Source organism: Malaclemys terrapin, chromosome 10, assembly GCF_027887155.1.
Source record: "Malaclemys terrapin pileata isolate rMalTer1 chromosome 10, rMalTer1.hap1, whole genome shotgun sequence".
NCBI classification, from domain to species: Eukaryota; Metazoa; Chordata; order Testudines; family Emydidae; genus Malaclemys; species Malaclemys terrapin.
Genome location: NC_071514.1, coordinates 14,990,061 through 15,013,738, shown reverse-complemented (window position 1 = coordinate 15,013,738; position 23,678 = coordinate 14,990,061). Strand labels below are relative to the sequence as shown.

The 23,678-nt window shown below is 53.8% G+C and overlaps 1 protein-coding gene across 2 annotated transcripts; it reads left to right on the top strand.

The window, feature by feature from the left end:
- The first annotated feature begins 4,243 nt into the window (after positions 1-4,243).
- MFGE8 (milk fat globule EGF and factor V/VIII domain containing) lies at positions 4,244-23,339 on the top strand. 2 transcript variants are annotated; one of them, XM_054041754.1, is made up of 10 exons: positions 4,244-4,491; positions 8,870-8,995; positions 10,452-10,577; positions 11,780-11,893; positions 12,800-12,981; positions 13,726-13,881; positions 15,204-15,348; positions 17,486-17,688; positions 19,886-20,041; positions 20,480-23,339. In XM_054041754.1, the coding sequence occupies exons 1-10, from the start codon at positions 4,419-4,421 to the stop codon at positions 20,621-20,623; spliced, it is 1,425 nt and encodes a 474-aa protein (XP_053897729.1). In that variant the 5' UTR covers positions 4,244-4,418; the 3' UTR covers positions 20,624-23,339. The 2 variants fall into 2 exon arrangements, with proteins under 2 accessions (XP_053897729.1, XP_053897731.1); XM_054041756.1 differs by having other exon boundaries at positions 4,246-4,491; positions 17,504-17,688.
- Positions 23,340-23,678: the final 339 nt, after the last annotated feature.

The window sequence follows — 23,678 nt, the reverse complement described above, 5'->3', positions numbered from 1 at the left end:
ACAGCAGTAAAATTAACGGTAATGCTGAGGCACCAGACAGGTAGGCTGTGCCAGTACATCTCTCCTTGTTACTGTCAAGGATGCGTCTCCCACTCTCTCCCAGGTGTTTCTTACAAGGATTGACAGTGCTCCTGCTGTGTTTGAGAGACCTGAGAATAAAAAAAATGAATTTGAAGGGCAGAAAATTCATTAACTGAACAAAACACTTTCCCCAAACAAGACATAATTAGACGGTAGATCTCATTGACTCACGATGTTGTTGAAGCCAGGAACTTTATCAAAATTCAAAGTTATTGAACATTGAGGTGGACAACAAGAACTTCTGGAGTTCGAATAGCTAATGCTAAAATAAAGTGTTTTGTAAAAGGAGATAAACCTCGTGGTTCAGGATTTAACCTAAACTCTAACCACTAGGGTTTAGGATGAGACTTCCATGGGAGGGGGCAGATTATTCCACATCTTCCCACTGCAGGGTTTATTGCACCTTCATCTGAAGTGTCTGGTGCTGGCCACTGTTGGAGACAGGACAGTGGACAAGAGGGACCTCAGGTCTGATCCAGTCTGGCAGTTCATTTGTTCCAATTAGCCCATCAGTGGAGTCCCCCATCTGGTAGCTGGACTCCCTGAGAGTGAGGCCGGGATCTTTCCACAGTTGGCACTCAAACCCGGCACCCTCCTGGACTCCTTAGGCAGATCTGCCAGGTGGGTCAAAAGGGAGCCTCTCCTTGGCAGAGATAGTAGGAGCTGTGCAGAGGGTCTCAGTTGGGAGATGGGCCCCCGCCCTGGCTAAGCCCCTGCTCATCATGCTGAGTTGCTCTTACAACTGAGGTTGTCTGCCCCCGTCTGACACGGAGTGTCACTGAGCTTGTGGGGAGTGGCTAGAAGAAACCGCGCTGCCAACTCTCCCCGCTTGCAGGGTGACTGCAGCCAATCTCCCAAAGCTCCAGACCCTGCCTGCAGGAAAGCCCCTCTGATTGGCTGCCTGCCCCACTTGCCTGCCTCCTGGGGAAGAGCAGCCAATCAGGGCTGCTGCAGAAGGCAGGCAGAGCTCTCTCCTCCTCCTCCTCTCTGCAGCCTGACACCTTCTTCATAGGAGGAGAGGAGGGAGCAGAAAGAGGCTAGCGGTGCAGGGCAGATCCTCGGCTCCTCCTCTCTCCCTCCAGGCATGGGGGGAGAATCCCTGGAGCTGCACCCCCAGCCTGGAAGGGGGAGCAGGGACCCTGCACTGAGAATGTAGGTCCGGGCCATGGACACTGTGAGGGTAGAGGGGGCTGGGAAGATGTGGCAGCCCACACAGACTGCACAGACTGACCTGCCCACCCAGCATGTTTGCTGCACTGAGAAGTTCATTTCCACCATTCCCCAGAAGTGGCTGGAGCCATGATGTCCTTCCCCTCTGCTCTCTCCTGCCTGACGGGACAAGAAAGGGGGGATTGTGCTGCACAAAGACCACTCCTCCTGCTGAGCCTTGGCAGCAGTGACGCTAGACCCATCCAGCTGGCACTGCCCTACCCAGCCCACTGTCCCCATATTCCTGCCAGGAGGGGGGCACATGCTGCCGACAGCTGCCACGGTCAGGAAGTGCCCTGCTTCCTCTCATATCTTCATGAGCTTTCACCACCATGCCAAGGGACAGGGGCTCTCAGTGGAAAAACTGTGCCCCAACACAGGGGCTGAAAGGGGCCATGCAGGCTGGAGCCTTGCAGACAGCACATGTTAGGCTAGCTCATTAGTACTCCTCACGGCTGCTAATTAAGCAACTTTGTCTCCAATGCCAGATTTGTAACCCTTTATTTCTCATCTTCTTTACTAACGGCTCTGAGTGTGGTGCAGGCCAATGGCTGGGCGCTGCTCCAGGTCAGACCCATGTGCTATTTCTGGCCTGCTCTCTCATTTCCCAAACCAGCAGCGGTGCCCTCCTGGTTAGGGCCTTGCACTGCCCTGCAGAGCGTGCAGTCAAGTCTTGGTCTGTTGCTCCCTGGGGCTGGGGTCCTGGTCACTACTTTGCCTGGGCCTCAGGACTGTGCTGCCGGAGGCCTGAGCTTTTGGAGCTGCAGCAGCCTAAACGTGGGAGACCTCAAATCTGGCCAGTAGTTGCGGGCTACAGAGGCTGAGACTGAATCCCAGGAGCACAGCCCAGCCCCAAATTTTATATAACCAATCAGCAACCCTTTTGTAGCTCCCCACAGCCAATAACAGTTCTTGCTGTCTTGGTCCCCGTGCTCCCATTGACGGCAAGAGCTAATGAAAAGAGACATATGATGGGTTGGAAGGGGTAGAGATGTGTCCTGTTGTTATCTGCTTTGGGTTGATTGTTAGCATCTCACCTGGCAACCCTGGCACCTACCCTGATTCTCCCTCCTTGTCCAGGCCCATCCTGGGGCCTAAGAGCTTCGTGAACTGGGGTGCCATCAAGAGACAATGTGATTGAAGCAGACATTAGGAAGGGCTGAGGGAGAGGGATCTGCTGTGGCAGTGATTCCCTCTGCATGTGGGCATGCAGTGTGCCCGGGCATGCAGTGCAGTGCCAAGGAGATAATTGGATGACGTGAGATGCTATTCCCATTCACTGGGAAATATTGTCTCCTATCCATTTGGCCCATTATTTATTTGTCAGTCAGAGATTTATAAACACAGACTTTCTATCTAGCACCCTCTCATGGCAAAGACACACCTTCCCTTGTGCCTCCACTCCCCAGATGATGCCAGCACAACTCCAGGAAGAGGGTAAGTTAGTTTGCTGCTGCTGCATAGGAAGAGTAGAAAGCATAGTTTTGGTAGGTCCCACAAAAATGGAAGCTGTATTGAAAACATTCTCAGTGACTGAATGTTGACTACCCGTATTGCCATATGAGTCAGAAATCTGGACGTTCTTACAGGCAGACTTGGAGTGGCTAGTGGCACTCCCTATGCACTGTCAGCACCAAATCCTGACCATCAAGTGGTTTGGCTTTGTGCGAATGTCACAGTCTCCCAAAGATCTGGCCTTCCTTCACTCACTCATTATATTCGAAAGCAGTGTTGCATGCTCTTTGGCCACATCGCCACGATGAACAAAACCACCTCAGTGTACCGTGCTTTCAAACTCTCCATTGACGTGCGAAGGGGTACATGCCCTGTCCTACTGGGGGCTGCCCCAGAGATGTGTGGATCCACAGAACTGAGCCAGATCAGGGAACTTCACTACACGATGCCCAGTGCAAAGCCTTCAACCTTGGTCACTCTGACTGGCACAAGGGTCCTTAGCACTCTATGTGTAGATGATGATGATGAATGTTGGCTAATTAAACATAGAATCATAGAATATCAGGGTTGGAAGGGACCTCAGGAGGTCATTTAGTCCAACCCCCTGCTCAAAGCAGCACCAACCCTCAATTAAATCATCCCAGCCAGGGCTTTGTCAAACATAGGTCTGTGCAAGCCAATGTACTTTCCCCCTTGCACTATAACAAGCAGCAGTTAGTTAGGAACTAAAAAAACATTGGCAAGTGTCCAACTTAATCTGAGGCCTGTTTGTTTATTATTGTGTTGCAACAGTGCCGAGAGGGCCCAGCCTGCTGTGCTAGGTGCTGTACAAACACAGAACAAAGAGATGCACCCGCCCCACAGGATTCAGCTGACAACGCTTCAAACTGAGTGCACTTTCCACAAATGCTTGGGCGCTGCGTGTCAGGAGTGAACTGCATGGACAGAGCTGTATGGAGGGCCCGGATTTGAACAATAGGGTACTGCAGGTCAGGCCTAAGGGGCATTGGCAGGGCTGTGTGTAGAGCCCGGGACCGGGACTGGAATAGCAGGCAATATTGCGGAGCAGCAATGAGGTGCTTGGGGTGAAGACCAATGCTTAATTTGTAATGAAAGAGGTGTCCGGGCTCAAACATTTTTTGTTTTTTACATTCCTAACTGATGCAGCAAGCTGGGGCTATGGACTGCCAAACCGATAGGTGCCGGGGTGAAGCACTGGCGAGGGCACATGCAGTGATGTCTCTTGCACAACTCCTTGGCACTGGGTTTGCATTTTGCTCCTTGCGCTGCATCCAAACAGGGAAGGACTTTCACTCCACTTCCTTCTGAAGGGAGTTGCCATGCCATCCACGTTGCCGCCGAGTGCATTGCCCCAGGCGTGGGCCGTGGGCCCGTCCCCACCCCGGCACACCCCTGCACCCAGCTCCAGGAGCAGCTCGCCACTGCTGTTTGGGGTGGGTGCCGCGTGTCATTGGCCAGCCAGGCGGAGCACGTGGGGCTGGGTGGAATCTGCAGGCTCAGCCTTGGAGGGGAGGGCGCCCGTCTGACTCACTCGCTCTAATCCCTCTGGAGGAGAAGTCAGGACACAAACAGACTTGAGGAGCGAGTCCAGCCGGACGGGACAGGGAGCGGCGTAGAGCCGGAGTGGCGAGCCTGAGCCCGAAGAGAGGGAGATGAAGGAATCGAGCCCTTTGCGGGCGCTGATCGGTGCCATCCTCGCTGCCTCGGTGGTTTTAGCTGTGACGGGTGAGTTTGGATCATAGGCTTAGTTTGATTTCTCTATTTGGGGGCAGCTCCAGTCTGGCCAATGGGGCTGTGCGTGGGGGCCAATTCTGTACCTGTCTGAGGCTTGTCGTTTGTGGGGCAGCGCCCCCACCTGCCCCCCAACTAGGCCTATGGTTTGGATCATTGGCCTTTCCCTCCTCCCACCGTCTGTCCTGCTTCAGGGTCTCCCGGGTGTTTCACACTCCCCAGGCTGAAAATCTGCGCTGGAAGGGGGGGCCATACCCAGCCTGGCCCGCCTGCCGCTGCAGATCGAAGTGTGGGATCTTCTGGCTGTGGGATTCGCCTCGTCCCCAGGTGTGGGGGTGGAGAGGGCCAAGTAGCAGTTGCTAAATCTCCTTCCACTTCTGGCTGATGTTGAGAGCTGGGAGAATGGGCCCCTGGGGTGACAGCAGGAGGGGTATGGCGCTGTATGGCGAACGCTCAGCATTTCCCTAATAAGACCCCCACTAACACCTAGCTCTTAGACAGCACCTTTCATCAGTAGTGCTTCACTGGCGTGAGTGCACAAATCCTGACAGCCCAGCCCCGGGAGTCAAGATCGCTGTCCCCATTTTACAGAGGGGGAGGTGAGGCACAGAACAAGGTCACAGGGCAGGGAGATGCTGTGGGTACAGCTCTGGACTCACACCCAGTGGCTGTAAATAGAATCTAGGAAGTTTGGCTCCCAGCTTCTAGCCATTCGCTACAGAAGCCAATAGTCCTGACTGACATCCTAGGCCCCAGTCGTCTCTCCCAGAGCTGGGAAGAGATTCCAGGAGTTCCGGCTGACAGACCCCTGCTCTAACTATTAGATAACACTTCCCTCCTATACAACAAAACACCCTTCCTTGTTTGTAGGGCCCTTAGCTGGGAAGGGAGGAATGGGCATGCTGTGAGCACAGGGCTGGCCAAGGGGGGCAGGGCAGTGGTGAAGAGGCTGTACTTGGGGGGTGGGAGGTAGGGATGGGGTGAGGGGCTGAGAGGGTGGAATATGAGGAGTGGTGAGGGACAGGATGTGGGATGAAACATGGGGAGTAGAGGGAAAAGACAGGGGGCACTTGCTGGAGCAGTGGGGGGCCCTGGGGCAGTAAGGGACCGAGGCTGGCACAGGGACAGTGGGGGGCCTGCAGGTTGTGTTGTCAGTTTTGGTTGGGAGGGGCACCCATTTTCCCCACCCAAGACAGTGTCTTGGACTGACCCGGGCTAGGGCTAGGGCTGGGATACGGAGCCCAGAGCCTCACAGGACATTATTTTTGCCTCCCTGCCAGTTCTTGAGGCCACAGAAGTAAACATTTCCAAATGTGGCTGGTGATTTTGGGTGTCTCAGTTGGGAGCCCAATGTGGGACAGTTGGGGTCTGATTCTCAGGGCACTCACAGCTCCAGTCAAAGGCAGTGGGAGCAGGAGGTGCTGCGTGGCTCTGAAAATCTGGCCCCAGCTGTCCCAGACACTGAGGCACCCCAAATCACTGGGGGCTTTTGAAAATTTGGCCCTTCCCTCGCCTGCTAACAGTGGGGTGTGGCCAATGAGACCTGCTGGAGAGAGGATGAGGAGTTATTCCCCAGAGGGAGGGGGAAGCTCAGTTACTTGCTATACTTAAAATGTGCATAACTTATTGGGGCCCATTCTGCCCCTGCCCTGGGGAGGAATGCAGTAGAGTGGCCTTTCCAGCCCCAGTCTCCTTTGCCTGGTCTCCTCTGTCTTGCTGTGTCCTGGCCCCAGTGTGAACCAGATGCTCCTGTAGTGGAGGCAGCTGGCACAGCAGATGCTTGGGGGGAAACACACTTGTCACCCATGTGTCTCTCTATGAACAGACCCAGCGCTGTGTGTAGAGCCTTGGCCAGCTGGCTATAAGGATCCTTCATACTGAGTTTCTGAGTGCCCAGGAGACTTGAGGAGCATGGGGCAAGTAAATAGCCCCATTCCTTGATAAATGAAATGGGCAAAGACATCCCCACTCCCCATTGGCCCTTCAGCATCGCCCTCCTCCTCTGTTGTAACTCATGGCAGTGCATTGATGGAAGATGAGGTCATGCAGAGCCAGGCTGGGCGGCACAAGCAGCAATTTGACCTGGTGCCCAAGCTCTTCCGCTTTCTCAGGCTGGACTAAAGGAGCAGCAGCAGCTTTTCTGAAGCCTCCAGTTAACACAGGCCGGCCTGCTCCATCTGCCATGAGCACACCCCGCGGATGTGGGATTAGTTCTGAGGAGCCTTGCTATTAAAAGACTAATTAGTAATAACTCCCTGAGCCATGGCTTAGGCTAATGAGAGCCGTGCTGTTCAGTGCAGCTCTGGGCAGTGAGCTCTCAGCCCATTAACTACCCACACAGGTAGTGTGTGTGTGGGGGGGGGAGCGCGGCGGAGGCTGTCCCTGGGGTCTCCACCTGAGCTAAACCCCTGCTCTAATGCCTGCGGCATGAGCCGATGTGGCAGAGAGAAGCTTGGTGTCAGGAGACAAGCTGCCCCAGTGCTTGCTAATGAGAGACGCAACCTTTCGCCCAGGGGTCACCCGTTTGAATCCGCCCACGTCGGCATGGAGGGCCCTAGAAGTTATACCCAGCTGCCAGCTGTTTGGCAGTCCCCCTCCTCCGCTGTGTGAAATGAACTGGTGGGTTTCAGCCCAGCTCCCCGGGCACAGCCAAAATCACTTTCACAATTGGCTTCTTGGCCGGCAGTGTCATTAGCGAAACCAGGGGCTGAATGGCTATAGAGGAGTTTCCCTCATGCCCCTGTTGAGGGTGCCGAGGCCTCACTGGCTGACAGGGTAAGGGGCAGGAAGAGCTTGCCCCGTACTGTGTGAACGACACCTGTCCTAGGAATGGAGATTTGCCATCTTCAGGGGAGTCTCTCACAGAGCGCGGTCCTGGGCAAAGGCTGGTCTGCTGCATAGAGCCATCTACAGGTGGGTAGCATGTGGAAAGCAGGTGGGAAGACTTCTCCTGGGCACTACTTGGGGCAGATGCCCCGATGGACCCTGGGGGCCTCTCCCTGCACCCAGGAAATGGACACAGACAGGAAGTGCCCTCTGGGTAAGATGCATTTTCTTGGGGCAGGTCTGAGCCGCCTGGGGGGCTGACCCCTCTCGTGCTCGCTTGCTGTTTGGAGCAGCAGCTGGCCCTGTCTTCAGGCAGTGATAGGTACCCCTCTGCTCCATTGAGCCTGGCTCCTGCGCTTCCAGAGTGTTTGTTCCTTAGGAGATGCCGGTTTTTCAATCTTTCACAAATATAAACCGTCTTAACTGAAATCTCAGATGCTCGGCCCATCTGATTCCTGGGGTTAGTGCATCTGGAGCCCTATTCAGCTTTCCCCCACTCCGCTCTGCTCCCTGCACTGCTTGGATACAGGTCTAGGGGGTGGAAGGAGGAACGTTAGCTCCTCCACTTACTCCCCAAGGAGGGCAATGTTGGCTATGAGTATCCATAGTCCACCCCTTCCTCCCAGGATGTGTGTGGTCTTTTCACAGCCTCCCCTGACCCAGTGAACTAGGAGGAATGGGTTGGAGCAAAGCACATTTAGGCTGAATAATAGGGAAGTTCCCGAAGAGTGAGATCTGTGTGATGGAAAACAGATTAGATTGCCTAGGGACAAAGCTGTAGGGCACAGACTGAGGAACCAGCTGCCCTGGCCCCCAGTGCAGGATGGTCAAGGTGTGGAGGGGTTGTGGTGGGGAGGGGGCAGGACACGGGAGATGGGGGACTGTCACTGTCAAACCGCAAGATGTGGGGTGACGTGTTGGGAAGATTGGTGTCAGCAGCTGCTTGGTGGCTCATTAGCGCAACTGGAGTCAAAGCAAAGGCCCAGTTGCAGAACAGTGGGCACTGATGGTTCCCCTCTCCCTGAGCCTCCCACGCCCTCCTGCTCCTAGCATGCCTCACCTTGGGCATTACCCTGCAGTGCTGGAGGAGGGCGAGACATTCAGACACAAGAGGAGAGCTGGAAACTCCTTGGGGGACTTACAAGGGACTTTGGTCTCCTGGGCAGACGCTGTAGAACTGCACTGAGAATGTAGGTCCGGGCCATGGACACTGTGAGGGTGGGAGCTGGGCAATTTCCCTCCTCCTAGCTCTGCCGGTGCCCCTCTGTCCTGACTGCTCTTCCAGTCCTGGAACCCCATACATAGCTCTGCCAGTGGGTCTCACCGTGTGTGAACTCAGCCTGGGGCCCCCCATACACAGCTGTGCCACAGCACTGCAGACTGTGCTGCACCCAAAGTAACATGGAAGATCTCTGTAAAGGCAGGATATCTGCGTTTGAATTTTCCTGCAAGATCAGATTTCAGTCCAAGCCCTGGGTCTGTAGCTGGCTCATGTGTGGTTTGCCTGGCAGTTAGTGTTTGTAATGACTTGTGGCCTTGGTTACAGGTGACTTCTGTGATGTGAACCACTGTGAGAACGGGGGTACCTGCCTGACTGGTAGCAATGAGACTCCATTCTTCTGTATCTGCCCTGACGGTTTCACTGGGATTGACTGCAATGACACAGAGAAAGGTACAGCCCATGCGGGAGGCGGGTCCAGATGCTCTGAGACTGGAATCTCATCTGTATGTGATTGTGATGCATCGACAATAACACAGCAAAGTGCATGGTGCCTTGGGGGCACTAGCACATAGCAAAGTTCCCTTGTCATGACCCTGTCCGCTGGCTGCTTCCAAGTTCCAATCCTGCGGATGATCTGTGCAGGGTGGTGTTCTAAAACTGGTGCCTATAACAAGGACATGAACAAAGGTAGATCTTAGACACTTGGGATGCGCTTCTTCTCTTGGGGAAATAACTAACAGACTGTCAAAGTACGTGTCATACCTTTCTCTAGTGATCGGTCTACTGCAGGGTAACATCGTACTACTGCTACCTGGCAATGGAGTGGTAGAGATCTCTGTTATGGAGCTGAAGGTCCCAGTTTCAAACACTGATGACAACCAGTGCAGGCTTGTATCAGATTCACACACACTGCGGGAGAACTAACCCAGAGCCAAATGCAGTTATGTCAGATCCATGCAGGACTTGGGATTGTTATGCTTATAAGAAGCAAACTGAATCTTTTAAAAGGGGATATGGCAATACGCTGCGTTTATTGAGAGTACAGTTTGAGCACTGAAATCCGTATACGCTTCCATTCACACACACACACACACACCACACACACACACACACACACACACACACACACACTCCTTAGTGTTGCTCGGCCACTTCCAGTGGCCAGCTGAAACTGCACACAAGGGAGGGGGAGCATTCGAAGCTCCGATGTTGATTCAGAACGAACCCAAGTCCCATGGCAATGCACCCTTCTTTTATAGTGATAAGTTCCCATACAAGTCTCTGGATCTTCCTGTGTCACACTGGAGCTGTCAGTCATGAGGTGTTCAAGGTTGCTGTTTAGCATTATTTTGAGTTGTTCCCGGGGAGGATCCGCAGCTGTTTCTTATCTGTCCCTTTGGCTCAACTCCTTATCTCGTCCTTGGGGTGTATGCCTTTGCTTTAGGGTCATCAATCTGCTATCCCGTAATAAAGTTGGTGCCTCTTGACTCCTCCACTCCCTTCTTGACCATCCGGCCCAGCTGTCCTGTCTTAGTTAATCACCATACATTCGTCACTCACACCAAACCGTAAATAAGGCAATTACAGCCATAAAATTTCTATCCTTCTAAGAGCGAATGTTAACACAATCAACAAAGAATAAACTCAGAACAATTTACTAATTCAAGGCTACAATTTCTTCTTACTAATTCAAAGCTAGCAAAATGGAGTATAAGGCAAAATAAGCAAAATGGAGTACAATTTTACTTGGGACAATTTCTTCCCATTAGGCTTTTGGCCTACAGGGTCACCAAGTCACAGTAACGGGTATGCTTTTACCAGAGCCCTGCAGCCCTGGAACCGTGTGGATTCTTCCTTTCCCTGGTCCCATTTGACAACTATTTGCTTCCTCTGTTTCCTTTCCCAGGCCCCTGCCACCCTAATCCCTGCCACAACAATGGCGAGTGCCAGCTGATGCCCAACCGGGGCGATGTCTTTATGGAATATGTCTGCAAGTGCCCTGCGGGGTATGCAGGCACCCACTGCCAAAAGAGTGAGTCAGGGCTGCTTCTGCGAGGGTGGTACCGAGCACTGGCTCTGGGGGAGATGGGGACATGGCAAAAGACCTCTGTGCAGGAGGAGCTGCCAAGGTGGGAGGGGAGCATGGAGACCAGGTGTCCAGGGGGTGGATTGTGTTTGTGTATGTGACCCAGTTACCTTCCACATATTGTTGGGGTGTGTGTAAGTGACTAATCCAGCAAAATACCCCACTAGGTTTGTTTCCACCAACTCATTGGATGTTTCTCACCCTGAGCTGCTGGGAATGCACTGGGCAGCCTCGCATGAACCCTCTCCCCTCACATGCCTCTGAACTGACTTGCTGGCTCTGGTGCCTGCTGGCAGTGGTTACGTGAGTGCATCCATTCTGCAGCAGCCCAGCTGTCAGATCTGCTCTGGATCACTGGTCCTGGAGCCACCCCTGGAAATCTAGGAGCTGGAGTGGGAGGGGAGACCTAGGGACCAGCATGAGGTGGGGTGTGGGAGCTGGTGCCACTTGGGATAAGTAGGCCAGCACCAGGTGAGATGCAGGTACTGGTGTTGGGTGGGATGTGGGGAGGTGCCAGAAGAGATGGAGGAACTGGGTAGGATGTGATTGCCAATTCTTGGTAGGATTTGGGGCCAGGTGGTGGGTACAATGTCGGACCAAAGCCAGGTGGGGTGCAGGGGCTGGCATCAGGTGGGATGCAGGGTTCAGCATTGAGTGCACTGAGAGAACTATAGAAATGAGAAAGATACTGAGGGAGAAGGCCGTGTAATGAGTGTGTCTGGCTGCTGCATCTTAACCATAGCCCGGTCAGTTCTGCTTTTAGGACACCTGGGGCTCTGCCTGCTCCAGAGGGGAATTTGTGCATCATCTGCAGTGTAGCGTGGGACCTTCCCCAGAGCTTCACACAGATGCATAGAAGAACCAGTGCCCCTAAGCCCAGTCCATTCCGGTAGGAGAGGCTCCCTCCCACAGTGGCATAGCTGGGCATCTTGGCTAGAACCCCCACTTCTACAAGCAGCCCAGCAGTCACCTGAGGGCCGGTATGAATGCAGTTTGGATTAAAACGCTCACTTAGCTTGCCAGAGCAGCTGCGTGCTGATAACTTTCTGCGTGGGTGACGGGACACCCTGTCCCACCATGTGGTGCTGGGTTTGAGGCTGGGGGAAAGAGTCTCTCTCTCTCATCATCTTCGCTCCTGTCTCCCCTAGATGTGAACGAGTGCTCCTCACAGCCATGCAAAAATGGAGGCACCTGCCTAGACCTGAACGGCGACTATGCCTGCAAATGCCCCTCTCTATTCATGGGGAAGACCTGCCATGTCCGTAAGTCCCTGACCGTGACAAGCAGCTACAGATCCTGCCCCTCCCCTCCGCCCCAAACTTCCCATTGCCCCGCTCTGCTCTCAGCAGTACCAGCAAGCACAAAGGAGGCCTTGTTGGTTGGCATTAGGAAAAACGGAGGTCTATGGCTTTTGAAGTCAGCTCCGTTGTTGTCCATGAGCCCCATGACACTGGAGAGCCCAGTGCTAATGAAATTAGTGCTGGAGGAGGCAACCCAGAGAGAGCATTGAATCCCCTATGGAGGATCTCCTGCTCTTCTCACATCTCATGACTCTGGGATAGTCCCAGAGACTGGATCATAACCCATCACAAAGAGGGCTTTCCCTTTTCAGATCTCTTTACATCTTGTTGCTGTGATGGGACAGCTGTGGTGGCTGGATAGTGGAGAAGGGAGGTTCAGACAAGGAGCGTTCCCTCTTTAGGCTGTCCAGGTCTGTGACGGTGGTGAAAAGCTGCATGGAGAGCTCTGCACATACCTGGACATCTTCTCTGAGAGCGTTCAAGACAGTTGCTGACCAACTGGGCCTGAACAATCTTTGTTCGGGAAGTGCTGTGAGCATGGCTGTGGGGAGGGGTTAAGATGAAACTAGATGTGGCTGGGGAGCAGGAAATACCAGCCACCTTCTCATTTTAATGAGACACCAAACCAGTGCCCCAAGTGGGCAATGAAGGTCCCTGCTCTGGTCTAGTTTCCATTTCATGCCCATGAGATAGGAGGTCTCTCCAGAGAACCAGGAATGTGATGATCAGAGTGTCACCTTCTCTTTCTCTCTTGTTCTCCTCTTCCTCTCTGTTCTCGCTCTTCCTTTATCGATGACCTGCCCTTCTTCCTTTTCATTCCCAATCTGCCTCCCTTTTCTTTCCCCGTTTCCCCTTTCCCTGCTCCAGGCTGTGCTGTTTTGCTGGGCATGGAGGGAAGGGCCATTGCAGATGCCCAGCTCTCGGCCTCATCTGTGTACTATGGGTTCCTAGGCCTGCAGCGCTGGGGTCCTGAGCTGGCCCGACTCAACAACAATGGAATCGTCAATGCCTGGACCTCCAGCAACTATGACAAGAGCCCCTGGATTCAGGTACCAGCTGGCTGGAACACACAAACATTCCCTTGGGTGGATCATGAGCTCATTGCAGAACAAGCTTCCTCTGAAGCACCAAGCACTGGCCAGTGCTGGAGACAGGATGCTGGGCTTGTTGGAACACTGCTTTGTTCACATGTGGCAGTTCCTACCCGCACTTCCCCATGCTCCAGGGCTGGGACTGGGGGGACTGCTCTGAATTCTGTCGGCCAATGGGAATGTGAACCCATTGTCCTAGTCCCTGCTGAAATCTTCACCTTGGAGAAGGAGCGGTTTCAGATGGGAATGTTAACATGACTATAAGAAGGGGGTGTCCCAAGGCAGTATCCCTTTGGGGGCAGCTGGCACTTCTTGATGCAGGATGCGCAATCTCCTGGGAGGAGGCACTCAGGAAACACCTTGCGTTGCTCTGCAGCAATGCTCTCTCTGGTGGTACAGATGGGCATCCTTCCCTCCTTGATCAGAGGACTGGGATCGCGGTGTGAGGTTGTGGGGATGAGGAGTTCTAGCACAGCAACAATGGGGCAGCCTGCAGATGGACAGAGCACCCACTGCAGAACAGCCCCTTTCAAGGGTGCTGAGGCTGAGTTGATTCCCAGGAGTCCAGCTGGGCTGCAGGTCACATAGACTAATACTCTATGGGAGACCTGGGAGGGCAGGGCTGTAGCGCGGACCATAATCTGTGTCAGGCTTGGTAGCATGTTCCCCGCCCCATCCCAGTAACCCTATGCCATGCCACAGGTAAACCTGCTGAGGAAGATGCGGCTGATAGGGATCATCACGCAGGGTGCCCGCCGTGCGGGCTGGGCCGAGTACGTCCACTCCTTCAAAGTAGCGTACAGCCAGGATGGACGTGTCTTTGTGTTCTTCAGGGACGAGAACCAGGATCGAGACAAGGTGGGTACAGCAGTAATGGACCTGCTGCCTCCAAACCTGGGATGGAAATGGTGCGGGGGGGGTGTCAGCTTGGGGCAAGGTGATCGATGCACTGGGGGGGTCGGCACATGGGCCTGTTACCACTGTGAAATTATGGCACGGGTGGGGCCTTGTGTCACTTTGTGGAGGTGGCGTCTGCTCAGCGGAGATGGTGTGTCATTGCAGGGGCTGCAAACAGGATCGGGGGGTTCTCAGAAAGGTATTGAGAACAATAAATACCAGCAATTTCATAATAATATACATGATTATACACACACACTACACCTGCCTACACAGAGCACAACCACTAGTCAACATTCAGAGAATCCCTGATTTGTGACCAACACCCCAAGTTTGCTTTGCTCTGATTCACAAGCTTCTGGGCAGCCTCAAAATGTTTGTCAACCTATCAGGGAGCAGGCCCAATGCCCCGTTTCTTGGGTGACCAGCCACACAACAAGAAGAGCAAACAGTGACCAGGCAAAGTGAAGAGTTAATAAACTCACTAAAGGTGTCAATGATTTGTCCAGCCCCATCAGATCTAGTCTTGACAGCAGATACATTTGTGGGAAATAGGACTGGTCTTTGAACAATTTGCTAGAGGGGCTGAACTGGTAACAAATAAATCAAGCATCTCTACTATACTATAGTGTACAATACTGTATATGTATCTATTTACAGAACCAATAGCATATCTATACTGTATCTACTTCCCTATAAGTCACCTGATGTATAAGCTGACCTACTAATTGACAGCAGTGTTACCAACTCTCAGGATTTTATCACACATCTTGTGATAATTGGTGTATTTCTTAAAATCCCAGCTGCTGTGATCCTGTGACTATATGAGAATCTCAGCCTTCATAAAAAAATATATATATATATTATAACCTTCATGGTTGCAGAGAAAAGCATGTAAATGTGACCCCAGTGTACTCTAAAGGGTAAAAACAAAACAAACAACAACAACAAAACAAACACAAGACAAGTGGATAAAAAAAAATCCAACATTTCTTGTTTTAAAACAATCTCATGAGTTTTAAGCCAATCTCATGTTTTTTGGGGCTTGACTCATGATCTTGTAACATTTTGGTTTGGCAACTCTGAGTCTAAAGCATTCTTCAGTGTTGGTGCTGAGTTGTTCTGTCGCATGGCTTTTGTTATTGTGTCTACAAGATAAAAATCGGACTGGTGGGTCAGGGATTACTATGGACAACGGTATGGGGTAGAGAAGGGATGAGGATTTGATATTGGGCCCCATTCCTGGCCACTAAACACACTCATCTTGGCGTGTGCCTTTGCAGGTTTTCCTGGGGAACACGAATAATGACGGCATGCAGTCCAACATGTTCAATCCTCCGATCACAGCCCAGTACATCCGCATCTACCCTGTGATGTGTCACAGGGCCTGCACGCTGCGCTTTGAGCTGGTTGGCTGCGAATTGAATGGTAAATGTCTACTCCGGGTCAAGGATATAGCCTTCTGCTCTGGGGCACTCATGCCTGTCTGTTGGATCTCTGAGGCGGATGGATGTGCATGTCCACAGCACGGGCTGTGATCTGATCAGATCACACATGCTGGGCTGGGTCAGTGCTTGGATGGGTGACCTCTAAAGATATCCCAGATGTAGGAACCGTCTGTTGAGACTCAGTAGGGGGTGTTCTTCCCTCTGTCAGTGCTAACCTTAGTGTCCCAGTGTGGCACTAGAAGGCACTGTGCTGCAGGAAGTGGTGCGGGCGACTTGGTAGGGGAGGTGTTGTCACCTCGGAGTCATTACTGACCAGTGCAGTGCTATGGGATTTTGTGCCATTGGAGGTGTTGCCTTTCTGATGAGACCTGACAACCCTGAGTTGTGAAAGATCCGTTGGCTCTTTTTGTGAGAATAGGGGTGTTAACTCCAGGGTCTCAGCCAAATCACATCCTAGATAATGACATTCTACTCCCTAAATCCTTCCCAGGCAGTCTCAATTAGGATCTTTCTGCACTCCGTCCCAACCCCCTGAGTAGCGCTGCTGTGCGGCTGTTGAACAGCTGCTGAGATCATTTCCCTGCTGGCTGAAACAGCTTCTGTAGAGTTTGCAAAATTCTTTAGGATCAAAGTCTCCTAGAAAATGTAACAGCAGTAGGCTCAGCCAATCAGATTTCTCTCTCGCTAGCTCAGCATTCCTAACAAGACACATGTGCTAGGCAGTGCTTGGCATAATGGGCCCAGTTCTGTTGCCTGGCTGTTTGGTGGCTCCAGTGTATTGCTAGTGGGATTGGTGCATCCGTGTCACAGCTGGGGACTTTAGCAGAGGCCAATGATCAAATGGGGCATGGACACCAGCCTCGCCTTAGGGGCGAAGGGCCAAGAGCAGGGTGGAGGGGGAGTTAAGCTTGTTCTGCTACGGCCCATGCTGGAACTGCTCTGGGGGATAGAGGCCTCCGTCTCTAGCGTTATGAATCTTCTAAGTTCACTTTCTGTTTCATGCCCTTGGAGCTCTGCCATGACCCCAGTAGTGTCTGGACTCTGCTGGGGCCCTGTCCCTCACAGGGAGGGGTGAGGAACCTGGGAGAGAGAGCCCCGCAGGAATACCGGAACAGGGGTCCAAACCCTGGGAACACCAAAGGCAAGCAATTGGAATTAGCCTATATGGACACAGGGCCTGGAGTTCATCTGGAGCCTTTCAGGGAAAGTGGGGAGTGCTCATGGTGGGGGCTGGACATGGCCCTGGGGCATTGGGAGCTCAGGTCTAATTCCAGTAGTGTCTGTGCTTTGGTTTTCCATCCCCTCCTCCCCACACACCAATCGGCTCTTTGTCTGCATCAGTGACCACAGTGACACCCACTGGTAACAACGAGAATTGCAGGGCTGGTCACATCTTCCTGGCTGCAAGATTACAGTGTGAACTGGCCCGTGGAACAATCCAGCTAGGCGCTGCTCCACCCTCCCCACTTGGGGGGGTTCGCAAGGCCTCAGACAGCCTCCACACTCCAGCCTGGGGCTTGTTTCCCTATGGCGGTGGTTTGCAAGAGGCTTCTCTAGGCTGGGGATTTCTACTGGGCCCAGAAGGAAAAGGGACCTTCCCCCTGGAGTGGACTCTGCACATATAGCCTGAGAGCTGTGTGCTGTGCTTAGAGAGGAGTGGCCCTCCGAAAGGACTGGACATTGGGGCTCGGGCTTCAGCCATATTTCTGGAGGGGCAGTACTGACAATGTTGTCCCTATAGCCCTCCTGCAGCAGAGGGCGCTGCCACACAGTGAATGGTCCTCTCGGGAAATTAGGCAGAGGATAAAATGCAGAACTGGAAAAAATGTACCGCCCAATCCAGTGGCTTCTCGAGAGGGACAGGGAGTTTTGAGGTCCCAGCTCTGTGTATATTTGGGGTTCCTGCTCTGTGCTCATGGCTCAGTGCTTTTTATGCCTCTACATTTGTGGTCTCTGCTCTTTGCGTCTTTGGTGTCCCTGCTCTGTATTTATCTGGGAATCCTGGGACCCTGCTCAGTGTCTGTTTGGGATTCCTGGGTCCTGCTCTGTGTTTGTTTGGGATGACTATGCTGCTGGACTCCTCCCTTTCACTGTGTCTATAAACCATTGTGTTACAGTGTATTTCAACACGGCAGGTTGTTCGGAGCCGCTGGGCATGAAATCCCGCCTGATCTCTGACCAGCAGATCACAGCCTCCAGCGTTTATAAGACATGGGGCATTGATGGCTTCACCTGGTACCCACATTACGCCCGCCTGGATAAGACAGGCAAGACCAATGCCTGGACTGCACTCAACAATGACCAGTCTGAGTGGCTGCAGGTGTGTCTCCATCACCCCACAGTGGCTCTCCCAGCAGGGAGGTGAGGTAGGGAAGTCTGGTGATGTGAGCATAGGCCCTGGGACCAGGAGTACATGAGTTCCAATAGCAAAACTCACTCTGATTCACTCTGTGGCCCTGGGCAAGGCACCTGAGTTCTCAGCCTCACTTTCTCCATTTGTAAAATGGGGCTAATAGTCCATTACAGCTGTCTGAGTGGCCACATATTCCTATTGTGAAGGGCTAGATGCTTTCGGGGTTACCAGGGTCCCAGGGAGGGGAGCTTAGATACTGGGCAGAATACAGGCAGTGGCTGGAGCCTTATTGTTTCAGAAAAGCCGTGTGTTTGCTGTGCTCTGTGCATCTGGGATGGCAAAGGAATCTCAGCCAGGGATTCATAGCAGAGCCGTAACAAGGAATCTTTGTGCCTGAGGCAAGGGCCGGCTCCAGGCTCTTGGGCGTCAATTCGGCAGCGGGTCCCTCAGTCCGCCGCCGAATTGCCGCCGAAGAATGAATGAAGCGGTGGTGGCAATTCAGTGGCAGGTCCTTTCCTCTGAGAGGGACTGAGGGACCCGCCGCTGAACTGCCGCCAAATAAGCAGTGGCGGTAGAGCTGCTGCCGAAGTGCCACCGATCGCGGCTTTTTTTTTTTTTTTCCCCTCCACCCTGCTCGGGCGGTAGAGTTGCGCCCCTCCGCTTTGCGCGCCCGAGGCAAGTGCCTCACTCGCCTTGCCCTTGTTACGGCACCGAGTCATAGACTCTTTGGACTCTCCTCCCCCCAACTTTCCCTCTTCCCATTCTCACCCTCTTTCTTTCCCTCCCTATTTTCTAGGGGTCCCTGCTGCACCCCTAGATCTAACCATTTGTATGAGTGACTGGAAGCTGCTTGGGGTGGGTGGCAGAAACCCTTGTCAGCCCCACCACCTATCTCCTGTGGCATCCCCCCACAGCGCCCTTCCTCCCTCAAGATCAGCATCCCCATTCTGCATGGATCAGCCCATGGGAGCTTGGCTCAGCTCCTCTGCCACATGCCTGACCCTCCAGCTCAGAATTGGCTGCCACTTGGCCTCAGTTTCCTGCTCTGTGCTAGTGAACCACAGGGGAAGCTCTCTCATCCCCTCCTGAAGCCAGCGTGGTTACTCCATAGCCTTCCTACAGTTTGGTTGCTGGCCCAGGGGTGGGCTACCGGAGGGGCCAGAGACTCCTGCAGTGCAGGAATCTGTCAGGTTTCCTGTCATTACCCCAGGCCCCGGCTCCTTTCTCAGGTGATTTCAGAATCCTCTGTGGGTGCAGCTAAGGCAGGGAAAGCGAGAGTCTCTAGGGAGCTGAGCAGTCAGTCCTGCTCTTGGGACCCAGGCAGGGCCCTCCAGAACAAACCTTCCCCCCCAGCATTTGCCTTTATCTGATCTTCCTTGTAATGCTGTAGCATTCCAGACAGGTCCCTTTACCGGCTCCTCCCTTTGCTGGGGTGTCTCTGGCCCTCGATGAGATCTTTTGGTTCATATGCTGTGTAACCTGGCTGCTGCTCTCTTGGCTCCACGCCAGTCTTGTTCTCTCCCTCCTTGTTCCCTGCCCACCTGTGAGGAGACTCAGCACCAGCGACGGCACCCAGGCTGGGGGAAGGCAAAGGAAACTCTGCATGCCTAATTTGGGGCTGCTCTGGGGCCTGGTGCACGTTGCATGACTTGTGACACTGCTCTGCAGCCCAGAATAGCGGGAGCACAAAGAACCCTAGCCACTCCCTCGCCTAACCCTGAGCTGCCCACTCCTGCCTCTGGCCATGCCCCAGCACACCCGTATGCCAGGCAGGAGTGGAGGGTTGCCTGTGTTGGCTCTATGCCATCCCTGCATGGGGTATTCCTCAGGGGACTTTTCCACCCCCCCTCAATGCACTGGGCTGGAGTGGGGGCAGAATCTGCCCATGTTCCCAGTCTGCCAGGTCGGCTATGTGATGCGTGCAGTGGGCTGTCCTAGGCAGTGGTGGATCTTCACTTAGCAATGGTGCACAGAGCTGGAGTGGGTACATGCAGAGCCCAGGACTGGAATAGCACAGGGGCTGCTGTCAGGCTTGAGGGCCATCAGCAGAGCTGCATGGACGAGACTTGCACAGCCCCTGACTCTCTCAGCTTGCTTGGGACCCGCCTGGCTTTTGGGGCAAAGCGAGTGGACGTCCTCTGAAAAAGCCCTGTATCTCTGGCAGATCGACCTGCTGACTCAGAAGAAGGTGACCGGCGTCGTCACCCAAGGGGCTCGGGATTTTGGGCACATTCAGTATGTGGCGGCCTACAAAGTGGCTTACAGTGATGATGGGACGTCCTGGACCGTTTACAAGGACAACAAGACAAACAGCAGCAAGGTGGGTGCAGGGAAGGGGCTTCGGTAGCACAGGGGGAAACTACAAATCCCAGCATTCCCAAGGGGCTGGAATGAGAAGGCGCCCAGACGGTACATGGCAGCAGTGATGACAAAGGGTCAGAGGAGTGGTTTCACTAACCAGAGAGCTGCTGGTGATACCACAGTACTTAGGTCATCAACAAGGAAGACCAGGGGACGAGAGCAGCTGTACCTGGGGTTTAATGGGGTAGATGTGGCAGGACCCTCATACAGACCATCCTTGCTGTGTATGGGGGGGAGGAGGGGACAGGTCACTGCTCAGCAGGGCACTTGGACAGCTCCCCATAGGCCTGTGATCCTGTAGTGTGTCCTCTCCCACAGTGCCTGCAACCTGGCATTGCTCCCTCTCCCCTAGCAGGACCTGCTCCTCGTTCTAATGGCTCCTCCCTTCCCCTTGCAGATCTTCCAAGGAAACTATGACAACACCTCTCACAAGAAGAATGTGTTCGATGTGCCCTTCTACGCCCGCTTTGTGCGCATCCTGCCTGTGGCGTGGCACAACCGCATCACGCTGCGCATGGAGCTGCTGGGCTGCGATGAGTAGTCTGCTGGAGACGGCAGCGTGGAAGGCAAGGACTGGGCTGCCGCCCCCCCCCCCCCCCCCAGCCTCCCACTCCTGGCCTTTCCCCTGCACGCCTGCTACTGTAACATCCCCCTCTCTGTGTCTCACCCACGCTGCCCCACGACATCTGTGTCTGGTTCCTGGTCTGGCAGTGGGGAGGGCTGGAGAGGGGCAGTGAGTGCATGACTGTAGCTGAAGCTGATAGAAATCTTATGGGAGGGCTCTGGGTCCCCCTCGTCTTTGCTTTAGAAGAGCATGTGACGGCCCCGCATTGGTGAGGCTACCGTATTTGCACTAACACGCAGAGGCCCCTGGAGCTCTCTGGGCCCACAGCTCTGCACTTTAGGGGGCTGTCCCAGATGAGGGGCTCTTGCCCTCTGAGCCCCTCCTGTTGGTCCAGGTGTTTTCCATCCAGGCCCTTACGGGGCTCCCTGCAAACAGGCCCTAGCAACCTCCATCAGATCTTGAAAACTACTCTCCCTTTTAGCTCTGCTTCCACTGAAGGGCCCTTAGCAATCGAGAGCTCTTCTGTCTCCATCACCTTCAGCGTTCAGGGGAGCCTTTGAGTGAGATGCCCTGGAGATGGGGCAGGCCCCTCCACTCATGGCCTCTATCTCTCAAGCATAGGCAGGTAGCTGGCTTCCCCCGACGTGTGTCGAGGGGAGAGGGAGCTTCCAGTTCTTTGGCTCCTAAAGTCATTCAGAAGGACCCTTGGAAAGAATCTGTTGCCCCTGAGTGCACCAATCACTGCCTCCTTGCAGGCCACTGCTTGGCAGCGATGTTGCTGTCAGTTCAGCATAGTGCCAAGGGAGTGATGAGAAGGGGCGGGGGCATAGAGCGTCAGAAGTCACAGGGCTTCAGTGCGGGGAGAAGCTGGCAGCTGGGAATCTGTACACACAGGGCCTCTGGCTTTGCACTGCAGAAACTGCCCTTCTCCTGCAGGGCACACGCATGGGAAGATCTGTCCTGCCGGGGGGGGGAGCTGGGCACAAAGGGGGGGAACGTGTAATTTCTATTGTAAAATCTTGGGGGGGCTGGGAATGTGGCCAACAGTGACTGACCCAATGTCCAGCACCTGCCAATAATGCTCCAGGGCGGACACCGGTACACATGCTGCTCTCAAACACTCTGGGCACAAGGACAGGGCAAGTGCTATCTGCCTTCCCACTTACTTGTGGTCCCATGAGCATCGCTTCTGAGCACCCAGCTGGCCAGGAATTCATACGGGAGAGCCCAGCCAACCTGCCAGTCACCACAAGGCTCTCATCCCCCACTGCCACCCAGAAGTGAAGCCCCGTGCCCCTGCCCAGGCAGCCATTGTTCCTGGGTTCCAGCCAGTGTAGTGCATCACGGTGAAGTCCACAGCCCAAACCCTCCTGTAGGCCAAAAGGCCAGCCCCAGCAAACACAGTTTGTCCATGGTGCTTTGCGGTACCGCGTCCCATGATTGTGCCCCGCTAAAGGAGAACATAGAGATTCTCCAGCCATGTTTTCTGATGTTTCCTCAATTCCATCATCTCAGGACAGGGCAGAGCAGTGCAAGGCAGGGGTGGCACACAGAGCCAACTGGGCTTGTGGTATGGAGCTTTGAAACCCTCCTCCAACCTTGCTCACGTGCAGGGAACTCCCTAGCAGACAGCAAACCCCCTGGTACGATCCTTGGCACACAGGCAACTGGCATGTTGCATGACACATGAATGAGCCTGGGATGGGGATTCAGGGTGTTCTGTGCTGGTTCTGAACCAAACTTCTGCAGTAGCACTCCAGGGTCCTTGGAGCATCTGGTCTGTCCAGAGTGTGTGTGGGGGAGGATACTTAGTTTGCTCTACGCTGCTGATCTGCCAAGGCTCCTGGCCACTTCCCATTGAGGCTGCTCAGTTTGCATAGTAACTCCCCTCGTTTTCCCATGGGACAGTCCCAGGATGTTAATTCTGGGAAAGAGGGGCCCAAGCTCAGCAGTGTCTTTATAACTCTTCCCCCATCATTGGGCAGAGGTTGCCCTCAACTGGGTTGGTACCCATCACAGCCTGTGCCTGCCCCTGACCTTCTGGTTCACAGGGTTACCAGTTCTCCTGATTTTATTGCGAGTCTCATGATATTTGGTGTTTTCTCAAAGCCCCAGCTCCTGGGGTCAGGTGATTACAGGAGAACCTCAGCTCTCATTTAAAGAAAAACAAAAAGTAGATTCTGGTCCTATTGGCTGCAGAGAAAAGTTTGAAAATATGACCATTAAATATGACCAGAAGGACAATCAGAAGAATCCAACGTTGATTCTTTTTTAAATCTCAGGATTTTTAAGCCAATCTTGTAGTTTAGGGGGCCTGTCTCATGATACTTGAGTGCTTTGGGATGGCAACACGGGTCCATCCATGCATGCTACCCATTACAAGAGTGAGAGTGGGGACAGAAGGGCACAGCGACTGCCCCAGAGGGCGGGCCCCTCACTGACCTCACAGCATGGCAAGGGCTTGGCGCCTGGCTGAACAGAGGCTCTAGATTTGGGATCAGTCCCCGTTGGCAGGGATGTGTCTCTCTGGTGTGGCTCTGACTTGAAGCACAATACAGAGCTGGACCTTCTTCACGTGTGTTTGGGAGGGAGATGGGTTCTTTGGTGTAAGTGATGGCATGAGCGAGTCTTGGATGGGAAGGCAGCGCACCCTGTAGGAGTGTCTGACAGTATTAAAACCAGCTGAAACTCATGAGTGTCCACCTGCTTATTTGCGTCGACTCGGGTCTCACCTGGTGCAGTGCTGAACATGGAACAGGATTCTGCCCTGCTCCTCTGCCTCCAGCTGCACCCCACATCACTCCCTTCGGCACTTCCCAAGCCTGTCTCTCCTTAGAAAGAGCCAAGGGAAGTTCATGGAGGATAGGGGATGCCCAATGCATCTGAGGCCTGGGATTCATGTCCCCACTGCTTCAAACCCACACCCCCCACACAGTCTGCCAGTGTAGCACGGCCTCAGCCACTTCCCTCCCTGGCACATCTCCTGGGCTCTGCTTAGGCAGCCAGCGGCAGCACCGAGCTCCTGGAGGCC

Coding starts and splice junctions, on each gene's coding strand:
- MFGE8 (XM_054041754.1), top strand. CDS start 4,419: ATGAAGGAATCGAGCCCTTTGCGGGCGCTGATCGGTGCCATCCTCGCT. Junction 10,578..11,779: donor AGGCACCCACTGCCAAAAGA/GTGAGTCAGGGC, acceptor TGTCTCCCCTAG/ATGTGAACGAGTGCTCCTCA. Junction 20,042..20,479: donor ACAAGACAAACAGCAGCAAG/GTGGGTGCAGGG, acceptor TTCCCCTTGCAG/ATCTTCCAAGGAAACTATGA.